General features: G+C 56.6%; 3 protein-coding genes across 3 annotated transcripts; 1 reads left to right on the forward strand and 2 right to left on the reverse strand.

Annotated features, from left to right (window-relative positions):
* Positions 1-2782: 2782 nt before the first annotated feature.
* On the reverse strand, positions 2783-8413 carry BESB_003220 (uncharacterized protein; the record flags this gene model as incomplete). Its single annotated transcript, XM_029359077.1, has 9 exons — positions 2783-2998; positions 3282-3357; positions 3575-3726; positions 4299-4397; positions 4874-5382; positions 6156-6533; positions 6650-6707; positions 7122-7424; positions 7988-8413. 9 exons carry the CDS (start codon positions 8411-8413, stop codon positions 2783-2785), a joined length of 2217 nt encoding a protein of 738 aa, XP_029221990.1.
* A 3816-nt stretch (positions 8414-12229) lies between these two features.
* Positions 12230-13000, forward strand: BESB_003230 (uncharacterized protein; the record flags this gene model as incomplete). The annotated part of the gene is made up of 1 exon (XM_029359078.1): positions 12230-13000. One exon carries the CDS (start codon positions 12230-12232, stop codon positions 12998-13000), a length of 771 nt encoding a protein of 256 aa, XP_029221991.1.
* A 2941-nt stretch (positions 13001-15941) lies between these two features.
* On the reverse strand, positions 15942-22651 carry BESB_003240 (putative Bardet-Biedl syndrome 5; the record flags this gene model as incomplete). The annotated part of the gene is made up of 12 exons (XM_029359079.1): positions 15942-15992; positions 16441-16509; positions 16957-17598; positions 18064-18126; positions 18542-18972; positions 19436-19643; positions 19996-20061; positions 20356-20418; positions 20600-20681; positions 21051-21249; positions 21628-21759; positions 22513-22651. The coding sequence occupies 12 exons, from the start codon at positions 22649-22651 to the stop codon at positions 15942-15944; spliced, it is 2145 nt and encodes a 714-aa protein (XP_029221992.1).
* Positions 22652-23847: the final 1196 nt, after the last annotated feature.

Genomic DNA, 23847 nt, shown 5'->3' on the forward strand with positions numbered 1-23847 from the left:
GAAAAATGCGGCGACTTCCGGACGGGGGGAACGAGACAGAGGCAGAGGTCTGCAATTGCGAGGCGAACTCCGTCCCTGCGCTGCGACGACCTGCAGACAGTCGTGCCCCGGGAGACATCTGAGATCCCAAAACCTGCGCTGCTAGAGAGCAACAGACAGTAAGAGACAAAGACTGAAACAACGGAAGGTCCTCCGTGCAAAGGGGAGGCCGGGCTCGTCGACGTGCTGCTCACCTGGCTGTGCGCTGGTCAGCGTTGTCGGTCCGTCTCCGCTCGCCTGTGCGAAGAGCAAGGAACACGTCGATTCTGAAGAGGGCTGGAAAACGCTTCGCGGCTCGCGATTTCGGGCGACCCTGGACCCTCATAGGCTGACGTGCCCAACTACGGCTGAATTTGTTGGCATACTACGCGTCGACGGCGGAGCTGCATCTGCCTAGCGGGTGTGCCCGCATCAGCGTTTTGATTTCTTCTGGAGAGTGCTCTGTGACGGAGGCGGAAAGGCGAATGCCGGCCACGCACCAGCCAGAGGAGCCTGGGGGCAAGTTGTCGACCCGTAGAAGAAGACTCGGCGCGATTCGAGTCGTTCAGCGCCGAGAAGCTGATGCAGTAGGCGTGAGGATCTTTTTCTTTCGCTAAAGGGTCGCCCGCCGCGCGCTCCAGGGGCGGCTCAGAGGAACTCGCCGCGTCCGCCCCCCCGCTAGGCCCCCCCTCCCCCTACCTCGATGCAGAAGGTGTTATGGCGAGTTAGATGAAGATGTGGGGAACTGAATCTGTATCATCGCCTTCTCAGATGCGAGCCAGCATTCTGCCCCGTTTTCCAAAGACGGCTGGAAGCAGCGGAAGCCACGGTTTTCTGCGTGCAGAAGAATACCGACTGCGTTGTCAACCAGTTCGGTTCCAAGTGGCTCCAGGTGACTAAGCGCGTCACCACCCACATACTCTCGCATAAGACACGCGACATTAGCGGAGCTTTTAATGTCTCGAGGGATACCAGAAAAACAGCATCGAGGGAGAACCAGAATCTTGTGTTTGAGCCGGCGGACTGGGGAAGATCTCCGGTTCAAAAGCAGTCGAAAGCGCCCCCGATGCTTTCGACATGAGCAGTCTCAAGCTGCGGCGGAAAGAGAAAAAAGGAAGCTTAATTTTTTTTTCACACATGCGTCTCTAAACGTTTGCCTGCCTCTCCATGCGTGTTCTAGCGCGGTGTTGAACCCGCCGCAACTGCGGCGCAAGATCGAAAGCAGCTATAGACCCCAGCACGCTACGAGCCTTCTTCCCACGTCACGTGACATGCCAATTTTGAGGCTTCAGAACGCAGAGGTGCCCTCTCTTTTACACAGACTCTCCACAGCCCTTCTGACATGAGCCGACAAGCATCTCTTAACGGGTTTCCAAAATAGACAGTTTTCTACGTGGCGTCCCATAGGTAGCGGCTCTGCCCCTGCGTATGCACCCCAGACGCACATTTGACTGTGCCGTATCTCTCTGCTGTGCCTCAGCTGCTAAGAACACGGAAAGTGCTTTTATCGTCCTCCAGCACGAAGTACCGCAGAACTGCGCTAGTGTGCTGCGGAATGCAAAGGTACCTCCAGACACTGTCTGTCCTCCCGTTCACGACAACACACCCGACAAGTTTCTGGCGCAAATCATGCGGTGTCCGTGCCCCAACATATTCTCGTCTTCGCATCTGCTTTTGAAGACGTGAAAGCAGCACCACTTGCTTTGCTGCACGCCGGCGAGGGGGGGGTTAGGTCCCGCAAGAAAAGAACGCACATCCGGTGGCCGTATGTTGAGACAACATTGTGCCTCTGACAACGCACAGCGTGGCTCGACTGACGCTCGCAAAACGTTCAGACACACAATGTTTTTGTGATTCTTTAGTTGTCCGTACAAGGTACTCGGGCTTCCACAGACACTCCTGCGGCGCCTCCCCGCGCGCTCGGGCTACGCGGCATGTGGAGTTTGCACATGACGGGAAACAGCAACCACGTGTCATTTCTCCGGTGCGGAGGCCCCTCGGGACTCAGGTTTTAGGGCCATAAAACTTGAATGGTACGCAGGCCTGCGCTTAACGTGTGAAATGACCACGAAAGCGAAGATGCGTGTGCGTCTCCGCGTTCACTTGGAAGGCGGAACTAAACGGGCGACCCCTGGAGCCTAGAACGTAGGTAAACTCATTTACTCTCGCCCACGCACATAGTACATACAGATATAGACATGTTGGTGAGTGCATCACTATTAACGTCAAACTTTACAAAGGCGCGTCACCCCCCATGTAGAAACCCGCCGGCCTGGGCATCCACGGTGGAGAGCAGCGAAACCTTGGCACATCACCCCGCCAAATTTGCATGCATGACTCCGCGCGTGGGCCCCAGCGTTACTCCCTTCCTACAGTCGCTGAGGCGCTGGCGGCTCCATCACAACCGTGCGCCGGCGCTTCTTTCCTCTCGCTCTTTTGAACAGGCAGAGACCTTCAAATTGAGCTCTAACGTCACCTCGCTGCAGCACATCTCACATCGCGAAGCGCCACATGCCACCAGATGCCCCACGAGCTTAACAAGACAAACCCGGCGATTCTGCCGCGGCCCTTTTGTAAATCCCGCTAGTCACTGGGGAATTAGACCGAAGGACGCGTGCTTCCTCGGCCGACAATAGGAATTCGAGCAGGTCCTTCTCGTCTGCACGTGGAATACGAATCACTGGAAAATCGCATCGCTCCCTGAAAGATGAAAAAAAAGCGTGAGAGGCAAACTGCCTCTTCCGGGGGCCTTGGGGGGCTGACGTTACAACTCATCGCGGGTCCCGCGCAGGTCTCGGCTCCCGGTCTTCGCCGCCCCTGAGCCTCCTTGTTCTGTCTCCTTCGCAGATGAACTCTTGGGGACCGAAGGAGAGGCTGCGCTCTCCGCAGCGCCCGTCTGAGATCCTTCCGCCTCTCTAATGATATGCGGAAGATACAGCATGGGCACGCCTGCCGTCCACGAGATCTCTACGCCGTTGATCTGCGCGCAACCAGACATCAACCGAAACGCAAGACAAGGCACTTGCCTCTCTCGTAACCCTCTAGTGTTTGGAATCTGTCCTACGCACACGCCCTTACCCTCGTTCTCCATCCGTAACTCACATACCCATTCGTTCACAAATATACATATATTTATATGTGTGTATATGCATACATACATATATATATGCCTATATGAATATATCTATATATATGAAAGGAGATATATATGTAGGTGCTGCCGGCTAATATGTCCCGTTTTAGTTGCGGATTCCGAGTCTTACGTCATTGACAGCCAGCAGCTCGCGCTCTCTCTGCAATCGCAGAACGCGCGTTAGAAATTCCGACATGAGAACGAGCCTGCGCCGCGAGACACACACGTCAGAAGAGATTTCCATTCGAGTTGTTTCTTCAGCACACGTGACTGGCTGGCGTCTATACATGCATACACAGTTATATATATATATATATATATATATATATATATATATATATATATATATATATATATATATAACACAGAGACGTCTATATACATATATATATGTGAAAGCAAATGTGTACCGCATGTGCTCACCCGAAGCAGGCCGTCTGCGCCTTCTCTTTGGCGGCCTTCGGATGAATTTCCTGAAGCACGTCGCGGACTTCAGCCATTTCACAGAGCCGTGCAGCTGCACGCGCCAACTTCGCCCCGGAGAGCTCGGGCGCCCCAGCGGCGCGAAGAACGTACTGAGAAAACGTGCAAACGCGGAAGAAACCTCGACAGTGCAAGAAGTATGAATCAGTACGCGGTGGCGCTTGCGACTGTAACGTAACAAGCAACGCCCCAGTCCAGGCGCTCGAATAGTGTCCTTCGATGGCACGTCAGTCTATCAGTCGATCGATCTATGTATCTAACCGTATATTATTTATATCAAACTATATATATTTGTAGGGACATATAGTGATCTGTGTACGGATATTGGCAGAGAGCCAAGACACCGATGCACGCCTGATGGACGAGTTAGCGCTTTATCGCCGATCACGAGAAAACATAGAGACATTGCAATGTGAATGTGCATGCCACACCCGACTGGCACGACCCTGCTCTAGCTGCCAAGAAAGTCTTGTATGTGGTACGCGCTGCAGACTCGGCGCCATGGAAACCCTGGCGCACAGTAAGACTCAGTGCGGGCTAGACAACAAGGTGAGTCCTCCACGCCCAGACACACACAAAACGAAGCAGAATGGTACGTCAGCCCAAGCAAAAAGCTAGACCCAGAGGAAAAAAATGAAAAAACACGCCTCTGAGACGACCCTACCTCGTTGAAATGGTAAAAATTCTCTGTTGCGTAGAGCGCGATATCGGGGTGGATCTCGAAAGGAAGATCTGGCACGCGGTTCAGGCGCAAGGCTACATGCTGAAAGCAGAAAGCGGACAAACGAAAGAAAAAACCCTACATGCCTGACGAGCGAGGCACACGAGAGAGGTAAAGCGTAGCATAAAGCGTATCGCGGAGTTTCGCCTGTCCCGCTTTGCACGGCCGCAGTGACCTGCGACGCCTCGAGGCTCGGCGTCTTTGCCACGACTTCACACAGCGGATTGTCGATGAGCCCTAGAAGTAACGGCGTACGCGCACAGACACCTCGTGACGGAATCTCGATCACAAGGTAGAAAAGGAATTGACGGAACTGCCGAGGCTGAAGAAGGTTCTTCCGAATGCGAGACGCCCAGGCGTCTGCATGTGGGCACATAGCGGTGCGCCGCTTCGCGTCCAAGTGCCCTTAAACGCCGCTGGACGCCTATTGGAGTGAAACTGCTTCGTTAAGGCTCTTCTGACACCGACTCTCAGCGGCGTAAGCAGGCTGAGTCTGTCTTTCCTCATCTGCGTTCTACCTCGTGGCAGCCGAGGTGACTCGAGCCGCCCTGCGCAGCGACTTTCTCGATGAAGTCCATCATGTTTGCCCCGTTGTCGCCCATAATTGCCCACATGAATTCGTCGCTGGGCATGCCTTTCTTGGGGATTCCCGCGGGATGGTGCACCTTGATCTTGCTGCGTCCTGACTCTCTCTCCCCCCTTTCGCTCGTTTCTCCACGCGTCTCTTCCTCCTTCCGCGCAGCGGACGGCGCTGCAGTTGGAACTCCCGCTGCGCGCCCGGCCTCCGGATAGTCCTCTTCTTCGTCCTGCAGAGACTTCTCGAGATCCTCGTCGAAGGCGGCGTTCTGCGCGAGGCGGCTCGGGCGCACATGCACGCGGATGTCTGAAGGCAGGCAAGGAATCGAAGCCTCGAAGGGCGCCTCGCGGGTCGGCGGCAGCCCCTGACCTGCGCGGATCGCCGCCTTGTGCTCAGCGAGCGCGTGCTGCACGCTGTCGTGGATGTGCTCCATCATCGCGTGCTGACGCCCTGAGAAGAGGAAATAAATGCCAGCTGAGAGCTGTGGGCGCTGCGGCAGAGTCAGCTCGCGAGAAGCGCTCGGAAGAGAAGGAGCGACACGATGGCAATGAAAGAAATCCGTGACACGAACGGCACGCTCACGCCGGAAGGCCGCAGCGGAGACAGACAGGTGGAGACACGAGGCAGCTAGGCAGCTTAACACACACACTGACGACTGATGAGAGCAAAACTTAAATCAGAGCGAGCGAGAGGAAGACAGAGGAAACAGAGACGGCCAACGACGACGCCGGGAGCTTCCAGGGGCATGCAGGGATCGGCGAACCGGCGCAGCGAAGCCAGTCTCAGTTCTAGCTGAAGACCAATGCATGAAGCCCTGCGTGGCGCACTGTGCACAAAACGACCTTGAGCACGAGAACGCTCTGCTGTTTCACATGAAGCAAACAGGTGAGGAACGACTTTTTGCCAACACGCAGAAAAACGTCGCTGCGCCAGTCGCACCTCCCACCCCGTGCCCGCGCGTGTCCTGCCGAGTCTCCGCGAGGCGCGCAGCGCAGACTCTCTTTCTGCGGCCCAAACTCATTCTCGCAGCACTTTGGGCTCCGACACCGGTCGCCGGTCCCTCGCCAACTGGCACGACAAGAAATGTATATCTGTGGACTACTCTTGGATTTATCCTACTCTTTACTCTAGGTGGCATTAGAGATGCAGCGCATGCGAGCGATCCAGAGGACGCAAAAGACCCGAGGAGAGTTGAAGGCAGTGCAAAGCCTGCAGATCCTCACCGAGACCCATGTAGCTCTTGGAATAGACGATGTGGCGCTCAGTGCAGAGGTCGACTTCGACAAAGTCGCCGCCGGCCCTCGCGTTGACTGCGGCGTGTCGGTGGACACGGATCGGTGGAAACTCGGGACCGCGCGCGGCCGCGTCGCCTGGGCGCCTCTCGCTCAGCTTCACGGTCGACGCGAGCGGCGTGTAGGACCCTGGCGGGCGCAGACCGGGCGGCAGCTGAATGACAACCTGCGCCGACGCGCCGCCCATCTCCACGAGGCCCGCGCGGAGCTTCTTCGCAGTCGTGCCCCCCTGGTCGCCCTCGCCGGTCGCCCTCCTCGCGTCTCCTGAGGCTCCTTCCCCCCCGCCCGCGCGCGGCGCTTCGCCGCCTGCTGCTCGAGGTGCGCGGGGGCGACCTCAACGAGCCGGTCGCCGGCCTCGAAAGTCCCTAAGAGTTGGTTGAGAACCAACCAGCCGAGAACGCCTTCTTCGCCGCCATCCAGCACACTCACGCCGACGCTGCCCGCAGGCAGGTACAGACCCCAACTCGCCATAGACGCGCGGACCTGCAAAGTGACAAACAGAGAAATATTTTCTCTCCCATGGCAGAGGCGAACATCAAGCGGCCACAGGTGCCCTTTAACGACTCGACCGCTACGCCTCCAAGACGGCATCGGCTACCTGTTGCGCCCGCTAACTCGCAGGCATTATTCATCTTGAAGCGCCCAACGTTGCTCAGCGTGACTCGTCGTCTCCACCGGGGTGCTCCCAAAAACTTACCCCGCACCAGCTGCTTCCTCTGCGCTATCTGAAGCAGTCTCTTCCCTCTCGTCCTCCCCTCTCTGAGCTCCCGCTTTCAGGTTTCTTGTGTGTATTCTCTGTTCGTCTGTCGTGGCAGTCGGCCCTCTGCGGCCCTGACCTGCCCCTCGGCGCTCTCGCCTTCAGCGTCGATCTTCGTCCGTGGCCTCTGGCTGGCATACCTGCTCAAGGAGGCGTTCTGACTTCTCCGCAGGGAGCGCGCGCATGCCCGCCGTGCCCCGAAAGAAGAGAAACGCGCGGCGCCGCTGGTCTTCGCTGGGGAGGGCCTCCTCGACGATGGCGCGCAGACGCTCGAGATACTCTTCCAAGCCTCCGTCGATGTCGTCTTCGCGACCAAAGCGCTCCGTGTTCACGTTATGGTGCGGCGCCTCCGCCTCTCGGGGCTTCCCAGCTGCACCGCCCGCTTCCACAGCCTCTTTCAGGCGCTCGAGGCGGTCGACATGGCTTGCCAGGAGGCTGGCGTGCTGAGAGAACAAAAAGTAGGCCTCGAAAGCAGACGAGCTTGCAGCGACAGCACGAACCAGATTCAACAGAGAGGACGCGCGGGGCAGCGGCGCAGACAGTGAGAAAAATGGATAGAGCAGACCCTGAGGGCGAGAATGGGAAGACACGTTGAAGCGCTGAGACGGCAGAGAGACGCAGGCAATGAAAGAATACCGTCTGCGCAGCACACAGTCACGCGTATCCGGTTCTGCGTATGGAGTCAAGGGACTTCCTGCGCTGTTGCCGTGTCTCCCAAGATCCGCGCAGAGACGCCAGTCGCACATAATGTTTCTTTTTCTCTCCTTACGCATTCTCTCAGTGAGGGCTTCCGTGTCATCGGCGCGTCACACTCCACCGCCGGCGCTGTGTTCTTCCTCTTTCCCAGCCGTTTACTCTGGACTTCAGGTCGGACCCTTCCCCCCCCCCCCCCCCCCTCCCCTCTGTTCGCGATCGCGAGCTTCAGTTCCTGAACAGCTTCCCCTCTCTGTCGATTCAGCGTCTTCACAGGGAGTGTGTCTCAAACGTGTGCGCCCACAACCCTTACCTGCTCGCCAGAGTCATGTCCGTCGGGCTTGAAGTACGCTTGCGCCTGAGTCTCCGGATGCAGGTCGTCGATGGACGTGGCGCGGTCCTGCGACTTCCTGCCCTGCTGCCTCTCCGCATATAAGGCGATGCCGGGTCCGATGCGGCGACTGACGAGCGCAGGGACTTGCACAGTGGCTTGCCCGAGGCCGCCGTGGCACTTATTCTCTTGGAACAAAACCCGGTAGACGCACACCCGCGTCCCGGTGCTGCCCGCATCGAGTACGACGGCGTAAAGCTCGATCTTTGTTTCAATCGGCGGAGAGGCAACAGCCAGAAACGAGACGGCGAAGACGCAAGACGTGGAGAAAACGGCGGCGCAGAGCGACAGCCGAAGCAGCCAGGCCTGCGCTTGGGAGGACGAAGAAGAGAGGACGCGAGGCGCCATAGTGGAAACTATGACAAGACAAAAAGCCGAGAAGGTAGCGGTAAGGGTCGCTAACGGCGACGAGAGGAGAGCGGGAGAAAGGAAGGCGACGCTGAACGATTAGAGACAATTCGCAGGGATAAACCCAGCGGGCTCGTCTGTGACTTACGGCACCGAAAGATGTCGCACCAACGGACGCGAGAACAACACGGGGAATGGAAGGAGTTCCAGTGTGACACCTGAAATGTAGTCGCACATAGCGTTGTGAGCCAGAAGGGGCGCTGAGACAGCTACTGACACGGTGTGAGAGGAAGGACACGAGCGATGGGAAAAAGACAAGATGGTGGCTGCATGGGAGCAGTACCATATACACTTATATAGATGTTAAGCAGAAAGCTGGCAACAAATGTGCAGTCAAAAATAGACGAGGGAGGATTGAAGTCTCAGCCGGCACAACCGACAAAATTATCGATCAGTGGCACTGAGCCTTGCAAACTGATATTCGCCTCTTTGCCTGGCAGGCCTGAGGTCGTTGAAAAGGCGCCTGACGCTTCCAAAAATGCAAGAGATGGAGAGGGCGGCGAAGGGACCAAAGGCGGACAAATGAAAGCATGAGCAGCGCGGAGGATTTCCCCAAACTGTGGTCTTGGGTCCGCCGGCGTGCACAGCTTTCCTACCTGGCATAAGACACCGATGACGCAGAAAATATCTTGATATACATCTACTCACAAGTGTATGCAGGCTTGGAAGCTCGTAGGAAAAAAAAGTGGCAAAACAAAGCGTTCGTGGTGAAGGTCACGGGAGGGGTGTCAGCTCCGCTGTACAGACACCGCAGAGAAGAGCGGCATTCGCCTCGTTAGATGCGTAGTACAACAATGCCTTCCACAGACACCGGATGATACGACCCTTACAGTAGGCCCTCGTTATGGGCAAAATAAGCTTCATGGGCAAGACGAAATCATTTTTCAACTGGCAGATACAAGCAAAGCCCCCTTGCCAGGCCAGCCGCCGCGAACAAGACCTGACCGAAACGCGGAATCAGGCTTTCACACTGAGCTGTAAGAGTGCATACGCTCACTGTTACTTTCCTACTGACGCAGGTTTCCCGCGAAGGAAAACGGAACCCGAGTTTTCAGCACTGTCCTTTTAACCTGAAAGCATCAGCCTCTCCTGCATGGGAACTGCTGCCGAACATGGCATCGCAGAAGCCAGGCACACCGAGAAAGCGGGGATCCACTGGCATGGAAGTCCTCCAGTACTTTTTCCCTGTTCCCTGCGGATTGCCGGGGCTGCATTGAGTGCAGCCGACAGAACAATAGAGTTTTTCCAAGTTGCAAAATGTAGGAGTCACGCACAATGCCTCGCGGCTTGTCTTCTTCATGCAGACGTCGGTGTGGAGGTCGGAAACTTTGATATATGCATATTTACGGTCGGAAACATGTACGCAAGCGCCAGCTGGGAAAAATAATCCCTTTTGGTTGACTCAAGCAGACTCCTATGGCAAATGAATTTGAAAGATCAAAATGGGGTTCGCTGTGTGATGGTTTCGCAGCTGTCTGCCGCCAACAGCGTAAGACAAGCAGATGAACTACGTACCTCTTTTCGTGCAACGGCCATCCAGCGTGGAGGCGGGAGAGTGGGCGCATGCCTCTAACCGTCCCTATTTCTCACGGATCCAGGAAGAACTCGAGTGGCACGTTTATTTTTAATTTTTACGCGCGTTGACACCTTCAATTTTTACATCTGGTGTTTTGCGGGTGGTGTGCAGCCCCCAGAACGCTGGAGTAGGTCAGGCGGTACAGACGGCAGGTACCGCGAAGAGCGAGCTCAAGAGTGAAGTTGCGGCGAATGCCCCCAGGCACCTTCGCGGAGGCCCGGATCCCCCTCCGAACAAGACTTGCACAGAAGACCGTCAGGATAAAGTGTTGGTTGGCGCTGATCTGCGCTCGAACTCGGCGAGGTCTGGATTTTCCAACTCACTGACAATACGTTTTCGCTGTGCTCACGACACAAACCAAACAGAATGGCACAACCGTGAGGGATCTGCGATTTTTCCCAGACGCGACAAAACGCTTGCCACTTAGATACGTGTTTCTCTTTAAACTTTCGGATTCCAGCTCTTCCAGTCCAGTTCCTCTCGGCGGCTGAGCGCTCTACGAGGTCCCGTACGCTACAGACAATTCGGCACGGCAACAGCTGTTTTTCCTTCTCTTGTCCGTTGTCCGCGATATTGTGTTTCGCTGTTACAGCTTGTCTCCTCTGCTTTTGGTGCGTAACTTTCCATTCCGTGTCGGTTGCTGCACCTTTCCACAAACGATGCATTGTTTCGGGGGGTTGCTTGTGCGAACGAACCCGGAGTGCCGGGGTTTGGCAGTTCTTTCGAAAGAGCCGAGTCGTAGCATCTCTTGCAACGCCCGGCAAATGTACCGCTCTAAACACCAACAAAATACCACGGAAGTTGAGGCGCAGACCTGCGCCGAGTCCGTTTCTGCGTTTCTACGGCATTCTGTTGAGCCGAAAGTGACAGGGCTTCGGCATGTCCTCGACTATTGCTTGTAAACACCAACGAATTCAGTTTTTATAACTGCAAAGCTAACGTTCAACTGCCGCTCAGAGGTTGCTAGAGCTTGTGTGTCTGGGTATCGTAGACATGAAAAGCTCACTCTGGCACGGACACATTGGAATCCCACGTCTCTTCTAGACACCGATGCGCAGAGGTATCCGATTGGCTGCAAAAGCGGAGCGAACACGAGAAACAGTTTCAGCCTTCCTCGATGTATGCGAATGAACTCCACGTATACGCAGCCCAAGGTTTCCTCAGTCGATACGATACCCCAGCACACGGGTTGTCCGTACCGGCCTTTGAACCGAAGGACTTCCATAGGGCAGCGCATTTCTGGCCGCCTTTAGACGTTCGTTCAGCGATGCGCTTATGTGTTGCAAGGTGCGTATCCACGGCGGAAAATCGAGACGTTCCGTGAGTTTCTGTCCTCGTCCTTATTTGAGTGCCCTGGGTAGGGCGATCCCCAGAACTGTGTACATATCCAGCGTCCTTTAAAATATGTACCCCGGGGAAGCGAGTGCGCGAACGCTTGGCTGTTGGGGACTTCAATCAACTCGCTGCAGAACCGCTTCTCCATCCGAATAGCAGAAAGCATTCGCGTAAGCGTCGGTGTTTTTGTTTGTTCTGCCGGCTCTCTCATGCAGACACAGCTCGCAGCGGGGCGAGGTTGAGCCGGCCCGGTGCGTAAAATCACATTGCATGCCGCACGCGTTCCTCGCGGCCGCGGGACATCGAGTGTTTTCTCTCGATTCTCGGAATTTTTCCTCTTTTGACTCCTCCCTTCGATTGTTGGATACCTTCCGCCCTCCAGGATTTCCCCCCCCCCCCCCCCCCCCCCCTTGCGAGGGTCTTTTCTGCTGGCATTTCTCTCACCCTCGCTCTTCTGGATCCTTCCACACCAGCTGTCAAACGAGCCGAATTTGTGGTCTTTTCCGGAGAAGCAAGTCTTCGAATCGTTTTATTTTCGCAGGTTTCCAGACTTGAACGGGCCTGTTTCGTGCCATGGTCACTGCTGGGTCGTGCGCTTGGTTTGACGCCTGTTCGTCGAAGCAGCTGAATGAAGCCCGTGTTTCTCAAGGAGAGTCCGCTTTGAGCAAGAACCTCGCGCATTGAGATACACACAAACGTCCAGGGTGATACGTAAGCATGTGTATTCACATGCTATAGAGGCCTTTGAGACTTCATAGTCTTGGCCTCGCTCGCCTCTGTGCTCTGGGGTCGACGTCTATCCCCCTCTTGTTCTCCAGAGGAAAGCCCGCTCACGCACCGCGACTATGCTGTTGCTGAAGCGCAAGGCCCCGTCGCCATCCCCGAGCGGCTGGTCGACGGAGGCTGAACCGACTTCTTTTCGCTGGAGCCAGGTTTCTCCCTCGGTATCCGAGTATATGCAGACTTCGGTAGTCTCTGCTGCCCCCGACAGCGAAGGCAGAGACAGCGAAAGTCTCGCAATGAGCGCGTTTCATTCTGGCGTCCCCTGCGACGGCGCTGCGTCACTTGAAGGGTCCTTCTGCGCGTCGTCACCACACCCCTCTGGCCTTCCTCCTGCCAAGCGCCTGTGCCTCTTCGCAGAGTCCCTCGGGCGCGAGCAGAGCGTCGCAGGGCTTTGCAGCGCGGGCGGCAGGGACGTGCGTGGCATATCTTGCGATTCGTTACCATCTTGCGCGCGAGTCGACACTGCTCCTTCTGCAGCTTCTGGCGCGTTCGCCAGTCCGCCAGGCGCGTCGCGGGACCCGGGCTCGCAGCCGTGGCGAGCGCGTGGCGCGGAGGAAAGCCGCAGCTGGCCGCAAGGCTATTTCCTGGCAGCTGAGACGCCTGGGGAGCCACATGCCAGGGCGACCGCAAGGCCAAACAGGCTGAAAGAGAGCGCGGACGCCGGCGGACACGTGGAGACGGTTTGCGAGGCCGCGGACGCCGAGGATGTGGTTGAGAACCCTCGGGAATACCAGCGGTGGCTGTGGACCAACAAAAACGTGAGCATGGGCGCCATTCTCTTCGGGACGTCTTTTTCACGTCGGCGCATGCGGCCGTTGCACGCACACAGCTAGGCTCGCCTGCTCCTCTGCATAGAGAAACAGGACGTATGTCTCTCTGTATGTATATATGTATGCGATATCTAATATAAATTTATATATATATATATATGTGCTTGTGCTTTGTGCCTATGCGGAGGGCGGGCCAAAGAGTCTGTTTGGATGTAAAGACCTGTGTAAAGTGTGTTGATGGGTGCCTCGTGGGCACACCCTCGCCAGCATATACAGAGGGGTTTCATCTGTCGTGCGGGGTGCTGCGCCTGCGATGCATGCATGTATATGCATGTGTACTATATTTCTGGTTAGGCATATGCTGTGGAGGGGGGGGGGGGGGTGAATACTCGAATGCGGCCGGGCGTGCTTAGCACGTTTCTGCCCTCCGCTGCATGCGGGCTGTGAGAACTGGCTGCCGCCTTTGCCGGCACTTGCCTTCTCAATTCCAGCGGGCGAGTCTCCCCTGAGGCTCGTTACGACTGCGGAGAAAGGCATTCGCGCGGCTGCGCCTTCTCCCCTTTGCGAGGAGTGGGGCTGGGCTGTTTCTGTTTTGGAGCGGGTGCGGCCGGCGTATAGAGCGTTCGCTCCTTCTGTGGCTCTGGGGGGATATGCCGATGTTCACTTTTGCATGCGCGCGGCCCAGCGCCGCCGTCATGCTCAGGTTCTCTGGAGGAGGGAACAGATGCAGAGTCTCAGTACCACGGCCTCTGGGTTTATCAGCTTGATTGGGGAGCGGACTCCGCCTCGGAAGGCAGTTGCTGCTTTTTGTGGTCGGAGTGTAGTTGCTTGCCATGCTTCCGTGCCTGGCTAGCGCGTGCTAAAACGCAGCAACCCGGGAGGTGATTCAAAAATGGGGGCAAGTATCGGCTGCTTCGCGTCCGACGATTTTAAAGCAGCGTGTTTGTCGGTGTGTCTGCGGGCGCGCGAGCCAAGCATGGAGTGACAGGCCGCTCGTGTCAGCCGAATCAGACGGAAATAGCGAGGAGAAGTCGCGGCGGCCGCTGAGGTTTCTTCGAGGAACGCTGGGTGACGCGGGAACGCAAATTCTGGGAAGTGGTCTTTGTGGCGTGTCCAGTGTTCGGTCTCGGGTTTCGGCACTCGAGCCCTTTTTGTTTCTGTGGAATGCATGCGTTGTGACGCGAAGGCACGCTTGCGTTTCCTTGCACGCGGTGTGAAAGCCGTCGGTTGAGTGGATGCTGGTGTTAGGCTCTTTGCGATCTCTGCAGACCTCTCCATGCGGTGTCCGCCTCTACGACCCTCCGTTGTTTTGCGGAGGCGAACTCGCGTGCGGAAGGTTCAAGTTTTTGCCTTGTTTCTGTTCGGGTGTTTCGGTTCCTCGTGGCGCGACGTTGGCCAAGATATTGACGGGGTGCGGAGAGCACTGTAAAACGGTAACGAACGGCAGAGACCGCGCGGAAGGCCCCTTGTCGGGAGTGGTGCCCGCTGGCGGTTCGCAGGGAGTCATTTCGTGTGCGCGCTGCGTTTTTTGGTGGGGGAAGCGGTGGTAGGAAGACGGAGCGCGAGGTTTTTTGTGTTCTGGCGAAACGTTGGCAGGTTTTCCTTTCCGAAAGATTTTTGAGCAGACACGTGTGTGCTCGCTGAATGTACACCTGAATATGCATGACGAATGCGGAGCGGCCGTATGGGTCCTCTCACGCGTCAGCCTGCGCTACCAGAAGAGCATCTGCGCGTAACGGTGTCGGTGACGTGTCAGAGACACGCGGCGACCGTCGTTTTCCTCAGGAGATACGTATATGTCAACGAAACATTGTCCGGCAGCCTCTGTGGATACGGCGTCTGTAACTCACAGACGCGGCAGCTCCGCGCGAGAGCGCGAGGGTAGTATGTGTCTCTCCACGCGTCCATCAGGCAGACTTAGAAGCATCCCACCCCTTTAAGCGCATCTAGGTCGAGCGAAGATTCAAGGTATCGGTGGGTATGCGACAATCGGAGGAGGAGGAGCAGTTCCGAACCCCTGGCTCCTCAGAAACGGAAGTCGCCGCGACAGATTCGTCGCCCAGTTACGAACGGAGACGCCTCGTCTTCCTTCCTCCAGCGTGTCAGCGTGCTCTGTATCACTTGCCAGCTCGCTGGAACATTAATGCGGCAATCGTGGCGAGGTTCGAGTCTAACTTAATGCACAGAGAACGCTACCATTCTAGCTGTCAGGAGGGCGATCTGCGGGGGCATGCGTGGCTTATACCCCAAAAATGGGGAATCGCTTAGTCTGAAAACCTGCCTGTCTTTTGGCGGCTCGTCCGCAATCCGCGGCTTTGTCGACCTCACAGCAGCAGATGCAAATACAGGTGACATGAGAATGCAAAAGGAGCACTTGTATACACGCATATATATAAATATAATATGAATTGTTTACCTATGAGTGTGTGCAGCACACACGATAGAGTCCAGGCTTCGTCGGGACGGTCAGTAAAGGGAAAAACGAAAAAGCGCCACTCTGGTGGATCCCAGATGACACAAACAATGCGTGCGAGAAAGAGCAATAAGATCGAAGTCTGTGAGCACCGTGCCGGGTGAAAAGGCAAATCGACTTGACGCTGCATGTGGAAAGCGAAGAGAGAGAACGTGTCTGTGAAGGAGAATATAGACCCAGCCTTGCGCGGCGTCTCGAACCTAGTCTGCTGCCCACAAGTATAATACCTGCTGAATAGACTATCCCTCTAAAAGCAAGAAGAGTGCAAATTACGTGTGCAGAGGCTTCTCGCCTCCCTCTGCATGCTGTTTCCGCGCCTCAGCGGCTTTTCTAAACAGTCCCAACGCGTCGCGACCAGACTCCCTCGTGCAAGGGTCTGACTGCCTTCACAGCGGTCTCGAGCTATGCGTTTGTTCGCGCATCCGGCCCTTCCGTTGGGGATGACTGAGTGCGGCCTCGCGTCAGCGAGTCAAACACAAGAGAATATCTAATGGCACGCCTCGGAGGAGACTGCACCTTGCCAGCGATACGTCAAGTAGTCAGGTAGATCCTCAAGACTTTGAGAATTTGGGAACGACATACCTGCGAGCGGAAACACACACAGGTTGCGCAAGGCAGATCCTGAAAGCCAAATCCGTGTTGGTTTCCCTGTGGCGGTGACTTTGTCTAGCTGTAGTCGCGTCGCGCGGACCGACTCGAGGACGATAAGCAAAAAGCTAGAAACTGCACGGGAGAAAGCAGCCTGTTACGCGCATGCGCATGTTTAGACGTGAACGAGCGTCTGCGTCAGCTGAGACGCGCCTCATAACGACTCCGTTTAGCGCCCCGCGCAAGCATGTCTTCATTCCTGAGCAACGATGCATAGGCGGACGTGCAGCCCGAGTAGATTCTTGTCGCACTTTATGCGCGAACGCGCGCAGGTCTCTCTGCTCGCCTAGTGTGCCGCCACGCGATTCAAAGTGGCGCCTCGGAGGTTACGTTTTCTGCTTCGCTGAAGCGAGTACCGACGGTGCGAGAGGGAAAAACTTACAGGACAATTCTCAATTTGAAATGCACAGCGCATGCATGTGCAGATGTGCCCGCAGGGGTCAAACGCCGCCTGAGCACAGGCGCCGGTCAAGAGGCGAGCACGAAAGCGAAACCGAGTGAAGGAAACGGAAACAAAAAACCAGCAGCCGCTGCCCGCTCAGCGGAACTGTGTTGTCCAGCCATGCAGACTTGAGACGCTCTCTTTTACATAGATATGGAGATTCTGCGCTGCCGCCAAAGAGATCGGGGCAGGGTACCTTACAGTAAATACTTATATGCATCTATGCATGACATACGTACAGATCATGTAAACAGTGAATGCGTCTCTGTCACTGCGCCAGCACCAACCGCGAAAGATACTGCCGGCGCTCTCATCTTTGCAGACACATCGTTCCCCTGAGAAACAGTTTGAAACATAAGTGAAATTGAAGAGATCTGGGACTGACTCGAAAGGATAGAGGCTGCGAATGTAGACTCAGGATCAATAGATCCTCCAAATTCGGTGTCTATTCTGTACCTCGTCCGGAGAAGTCATACAAATCACACATTTGGGGGGGGTCATGTACTTCGCACTGGAAGGCGACAGCAGCGCGAGAGTTCGGGCGCTTGGGGCGAGGGGGTCTGCCCGCTGTCCTTCGTTGGTCAGGTCCAGGGGGACAGCCACGCCCGTTGACGCTGGGGCCGGCGCGGGCGCCTCGCCTGAGGCTCCAGGCCCTGTGCCCTCGAGGGTCGCGCCTCCGCCTTGATCGCCTCTGCAGCCCTCGGCGACGGGTCCCGCGAGCGGCCCCTCCGCTCTATGGCCAACAGCCAGGCCCTCGCGCCTCGGCGGAGATGCAGATGCCCGAGTAGGAGGTGCCTCGGCGACGTCGCCGTTCCTGCCTTCAGCAACGGGACGACTGTCTAAACGAGGAGAAAGAGATGAAGAGGATGATGAAGAGGAGGACGAAGAGCCAGCATCGATTTCGGCGGGCCGTGGAGAGGGGGCACTCGGCGGAGGAGCCGCGGGCGGAGGCGCCGCAGCGGCGGAGTCGTCCGCCGCTTCACCCGGCGGGGCGGGGGCAGGCAAAGGCGACAGGGAAGATGAAAACGCAGAAAATGTAAATCGTGCCATGCTCCGACCCGCACGAGGCGCACTCGCCGGCGCCGGTACCCCTGGGGCCTGGGAAGCAACGAAACACACAGAACGACTGTCGAGGGGCTGATCAAGGCAGGCTGTGTCATCGATCTCCCAGGAGACCCACACGCCACAAGCGAAACGCCGAAACCTGGGGAAAACCTCAGGCCCCGGCAGGCGACCTGAAGCAATAAATGACGCAGAAGGCAGCCTGCACCAAGTATCCTACAGGCCTGCGATCGCAGAGGCTCAAGCCGACTGAAGGCTGGCACTGGATACCAGGAAGGCCGGTAAAAGCAAAAAAGTTGTTTCGACGCATACTACGGGCTGACGCGCCCCGAGCAAGGAGAGAGAAGGGGCGACTGAAAGGCGATGCGGCAAGGCTTGCGAAAGAAAAAACCCGCTGTGGACTGCTGCAGAGAATGCCTTTCCACACCCCGAGACCCTCCACGAGCGGGACGGAGGGCAATAGCCAGCAGCAAGTCCGAGCCAAGGCGGAGAGTCACTTACGAGCTCAGGCATGCCGGGGCCCTCGCCGACGAGAGGTTCGGTGTGCTGGCGCTCCAGAGCGAGCTGCACGGAAGGGCATAAAACACCAAAACACGAGAAAAGCGCAGTGCGCATGAAACGTGAGCACAGTAATGATAATGCCCCGTTCGCGTGCCAGAACAAGCAGCAAGACCTTGGAAAGTGCACCTGCGAAATGGAGCCCAAACGCGGACTCACAGCTGCCGCATGGATCCTGCGTGGCGGTGTCAGGACAAAATAAACAGAAGATGAGATGGCGAGCGGACGGGGCGCCGCCCCGGAGGCGCAAGGCGACAGAACACAGACACGCTGGACGCACTGAAGAAAAATCGACCAAGTCCCTCCCTGTCCTCTCGGGGTCTCTCCCTCAACCCCTTCTGCTGTTTCCGTGTCAGGGCCCCGCGGCGTTTTTCGTTTCCCCCCCCCGCAGGCCCCGTCACCCTGTTGGCCTCGGACTTACACCCGGGCCTGCCCTTTCGCCCTCGCGGCCTTCCTCCGGGGCCCGAACGTGCCGCTCTCTCTCTCGGCCGGCCGGTACATCTGGCGAGCCTGGCGCGGGTGCCTCCGCGCTCACGCGCCTGTTCCCGCCGTCTAGAATCGCTGATGACTCCGAGCTCGCTCGTGCGGCCCCCGAGCAAGACAGTTGTTCTGCGCATGCCGCGTCAGCTGTGGGCTCGCCCGCCACGTCGCCAGCAACTCCCGCGCGCTGTCGGTCCTCGACGACCGCGTTTGAGGCGAGCGAAGGGAGGGAAGGGCTTGTCGCTGTGGGGTCCTGTCGCCCGGCGTCTCGGCCGGTGGGCTCCGGCTGCGGGGTCCCGGCGGGGACGGGGACGCTCGAGGCACTCGGGTCCCCCACCGAGCCGGTCCCGCAGAGGCGGTGGTGGGGCCCAGCTGGGGCAGCGCCGCAGGGGGGACAGGCGGCCCTCCCGAGACGACAATCACAAAGTTGTCCTGCTCGGCCTTCCGCTCGTCGTCGACTGGACCGAAGTATGGGTCTGCGCGGAGCTCTGAGACACAGACAGAGAACACGCACCAACTTCAGAAAATCCCTGCAAGAGGGGGCCAGGCATGCAGCCCGGGCGAGGAGCGCCGCGCGGGCTGCGACGCGAGATGTCAAGCTAAGCGGGACATACGAAAAGACACCAAACAACGCCGGGCGAGCTTGAACGAGGAGAGGACGAAAGCGCAGGAAACGCCGCACGGACTGCACACGACGAGAGGGGCACGCGGGCCTGTGCCCGCGCGGCCACCCGGCAAGTGCGGCGACCGGTACGGGCTGCGAGACAGGCGAGAGGTGAGAGCCGCGGGTCAGCTGCGAGGCAGAAAGCAAGCGGGGGGGAACGTCAGAACTCACTCTCAAAGCACTTGTTGACGGTGGCAATGAGGGCGGTGAGCTGCTGCTGCGCGGTTGGGGCGAGATCTCGCGCTCCAGAGTCGCGACGCTTCGCTGCCTCAGATGCAGGAGGCTGAACGCGAAAGGCCAAGCAGTAGCCCCCCGCCGTCGGCTGGCTCTCAATGACCATGGCTGTCCCATGTTGGCTATACCTCGAGAGAACACTCTTCTGAAACAGAAGAGGCAACAACGGAGAGAAGCGAACAGCAAGCGGCCTCGCTGCGACACCGCCAGTTATCTCGTGGGAGAGAGCTCGCGGGTCTCTCCGCTTCAGAAACCCACAAGGCCGTTCAGGCTGCAAACATGCTCTGCGCCTCCTTCGTCACCCTTTTCTCGTTTCTGCATCCCCTGGAGATACTTCCGCGTAGCGTGGTACGCTGGAGGAACCCCACCCAAGTTGCGTAGCGTCCTGTGAGGCATCTTGGATCAAACACGTCATCGGGACGTCGAAACAGCACGCTGCTCGTCCGCTGAAGCCGCGACGCTGGCAGCTCCGCGTCTCGCTCTGATGCCTGGCTTACCATCTGAATGTATGGCAAGCTGATGTTCATTAGAGCCGTTTGCGCCGAGATCCACAAGACGCGGTACTGCAAGGAGACACGCCTCGCGCAAAGCAAACTTTACCCTCCCGAGACAGAAGAAAAGCCTCACGTCGTCTCGACGCACTTCAAGGCTGCGGAATACAATCGGTATGGGTGCTTATACATACATATCAATATATAAATATATTTATATTTACAGCTTATAGAAATCCTTCTCCGGCGGCGTGAGGCGCCGCCCCCCCCCCCCCCCCCCCCCCCGGCTCCCCCAGACGTCATGCACAGACGTCGGGCATTGCGAACGAATCGAAAAGCATTTTTGGAGGTCGAGGGTCAACTTACGTTCGTCACATACATTTTTCCCGGGTACGCCGAGTGCTCCGTCAAGCTGTGGCAGCTGTCCATCTGAGCGAACCAGCGAAGCCCGCAGAAACCACGAAAAATCACTACCATCCGATGAGGAAGGAACTGCGGAGAGACAAAGCTGGCACCACAAAGATGCTCGTTTTTCTCATGTGTGTCACGAAGAAGGGCCGCACATGCTGTCTCGTCTGGCGTGTCCGCCCTGCTGCTGGGGTTCGCTTACTAATTTTTCAACTTGCTCCCCTTCGAGTAGCATAGCTTCGTCCTCGTTGTTCACAACGCGGGCGTCGCGAAGCAGAAGGTCCCTGACGCACGTTGCGGCAGATCAGTTCGTTGCCGAAAGTTGATGAAGCCAGTTTTAAATGTCCCCGCGCCGGCGGGCAAGGCACCGGGATCTGAAAGTCTGAATCTAAGGGCGACCTGCGTATGTGCAGGTGCCCATAGACCCCTACGTGAGTCTGGGCGCTCTAGGGAACGTTCAGCCAGCGCACCGGCTCACAGTGGTACAACGTCGTCTCTAGAATGGACACATGAACATGGCGTTGATCTAAGTGCGCAGAGATCACTTCATCGACGCAGTACCCTTGGCGCTACGCACTCGTACATGCACAACTCCGTGCCGGTATGCCCATCTATTTGCATGAAGCCATACATCCACATCAGCACGCACGTACTTGTAGACGATTGTGGCTCTGTAGGAACGAATCGCGTTTTCCATTTCGCTGAACAGGCTGTACGCGTGGTCAGCTCGGATGGCGAAGCAGAACTCGAAGCGCGTCGAATTGAAGCGCGACATCAAGTGAAGCGTCCGCGTCCGCCCGAATGTGCTGCTCTCTGCCATGGTGTAGTGAATATAGGTCACGCAGTGGAGGCCTGCGAAAGACGCGCAGGCAGGAACCGGGCGCCAGACAAGCTGATGAAGACCTGATTAGAGTTGACATCTTTGGATCGGCCTTAAGGTTGTGGGGAGGAGGCGATGACAGATGTCACGCAGGCGAGTCAAGTTTCGCTCAAGAGGCACTTTGTTGATATTTTATATTTTTGCAGATCGATGTTGATGGACAGATGTCGCCACGCATCTACAGATACTTGTGTACGGGTATATCTGTGCCACCAAGTTCTGCCGGCACGACAGATACACATCTATAGGGGTCGATTCCGCTTTTCTTTTGTTTATCTGCTGTAGGCAGGCCACGAAAACCTTGCATGGAAGGCAGGCTAAACAGTGTTAGTTGCGGCAGGCGCACTTACCAATGCTAATATTGAGCTTCGGGAGATACTGGCAATACCAAATGACCCGGAGGTTCGTGATTTGAAGGATGCCTATTCCATTATCGCCCTTCGTGTCTTCTCTTTTATCAAACTGTTTCCGCAGCACTTCTCCTGACACAGAGAAAGAGTATACAGGTAAGATTTACTTCTCGTAGGCACTCACGGGGCAGCCCCCGTCGTCCTGCGAACACTGACCGGCACCCCTTCGTCTCCTGAAGTCCGCGATGACAAGAAACTCCCATCCGATATTGCATGCGCGGGAGGCAGAGGTAGTCTCGACGCGCACTGCATATTTCAAGAGTGGGTACGGCAACGCGGACGGCTGAGCGATATGAGACTAGAAACCGCGAGCCGACTGAACAGCTTGCAGGGCTAAGCGTGTTGATGTTGCAGCTGCACAGCGTAAATATCGCACAAACCAAGTAGCATATGCTCTCAGCAGAAGAGAGAATCTGTGCCCTGCAAAAAGCAGGGCACAGATTCTCTCTTCTGCTGAGAATAGTGGAGTATAAACAGGAGATTCACTCGAACGCGCTTCTTACGGGACGCGTAGCGGAACATCATAAAACAGACTATCGTGTAGAATTGCCGCGCCTGCATGGCGCAAGAGACAACGACACCTCCTGGTGGTGGATTCGTGGCTAACAAGGCACTTCGGTATCTCTGTGAAAATGCGTAGGGCGACCATTGTTTTTGCAAGCGGGAGACGCGGAGAGCGTGCGGTGGAGGGGAAGTCTTAGTAGGCTGCGCGTGACGAAGCGCGTCTGTTCGACAGTTTCGCGCGAGACCGAAAAAACTTAGGCTTGGGGGTGCATAGCGCACTCCGGTCTGGCGCTAAACTCAACGAAACCGAGGGCTGCCTACCAGGTCGGAGGTTTAAATGCTGTTTCGGCTGGTCCCATCTGATCTGTCGATCTTGCCAGAGTGGCCCACCTCCAGCGGAACCTCCGCCTCCGAGAGCGGCCGGCCAGTAGCTTTCTGCCGCGGATACACATGCTCCCATAGCTTTCTGAGAAAGGGAGTGAGTGCTACCGGCGGCAGAGAAAATGCTAACGTAGCCGATGGTAGACAACACCCCCGCACGTCGCCGAGCAATGTAGCGTTTAGAGGTGTAAGGGGTTTTTCACATGCCCGTCAAAGCGCTTGTGAACTCCTCGATGCATTAAGTAGAGTGAAAGACCTTTCCGCGAAAAGCGGGCAAGCATGAGGAGAGATGAGCTCCTAAGCTTCAGAGTAGTTGCCGACCCTGGCCTAGATATCACAATGAGGAAGAATGGAACACGAATGTTGTTCAGCCCGTGGGTGGGAACGGCTTTCGTTAACTTTTGAGTAAAGCCCGTTTCACGTCAGGTCGCCGAATAAGCCGGCTGAGATCGACACTTGGAGAAAAGCAGAACGGACAATCGGGCGGTGCAAGTTGACTCGTGCTACAGCCGCCCTGAAAGAAGTGGAATCACCTGCAAATCCACTGCAGGTCTGCGATTCAAATTCCAGAACAGATGTGGCAACTCAGTTAGTCGTCCAACTAGAGGGCTGTCCGCCCCGGGCACCCTGAAACTTCCAAGTTTCCTTGACCGCAACCGTGACGCCTCGGTCAGCAGGCTGAAACATGCACAGTCACGACTCTTCATGCAGTTTGTGCGTAAGGCAATCCGACATGCTCCACTCCACGAGAGAGCTCACGAGCGCGTTTCGGCTTTGCCCCGGCTGCCCGCCCCAGCTTCCGCTTTCGACTGTCTCGGACAAACGCGCGGCGCACAGTCTAGGTTCCACGTGTCACGCTGATGAACTGAAGCGTGACGATTTCAGCGCGCGTTTAGTCGTTCTACAACGACGTTTTCGCGGCGTCGGGGGGGCTTGTGATGGTACACTCACAGAGAAAACGAGCACGGGATGCAGATATTTTCATTTATCTGCATACTGACATGGAAATATCTTGTTGGCAACAATGTGGAAAAGAAGGTCTTCTACAGGTTAGAAGCCGAACGTTTCCACTGTCGAACTCCTCTTCTCGGCTGCTGTAGATATGTGGGAGATAATTGGTTCTAGGGGCCAAAAACATATCTTTTCGACGTATGCAATAAAATCTGGAGAACAGTTATCTAAAGAAAATTATAAGATTTTATCTAATAAAGTACAATCTGCTATACAAAAAAAAAAGTGCGAGCGGACGGTTTAACGCAGAAGCGACAGACATAC

Source organism: Besnoitia besnoiti, chromosome I, assembly GCF_002563875.1.
Source record: "Besnoitia besnoiti strain Bb-Ger1 chromosome I, whole genome shotgun sequence".
NCBI classification, from domain to species: Eukaryota; Apicomplexa; class Conoidasida; order Eucoccidiorida; family Sarcocystidae; genus Besnoitia; species Besnoitia besnoiti.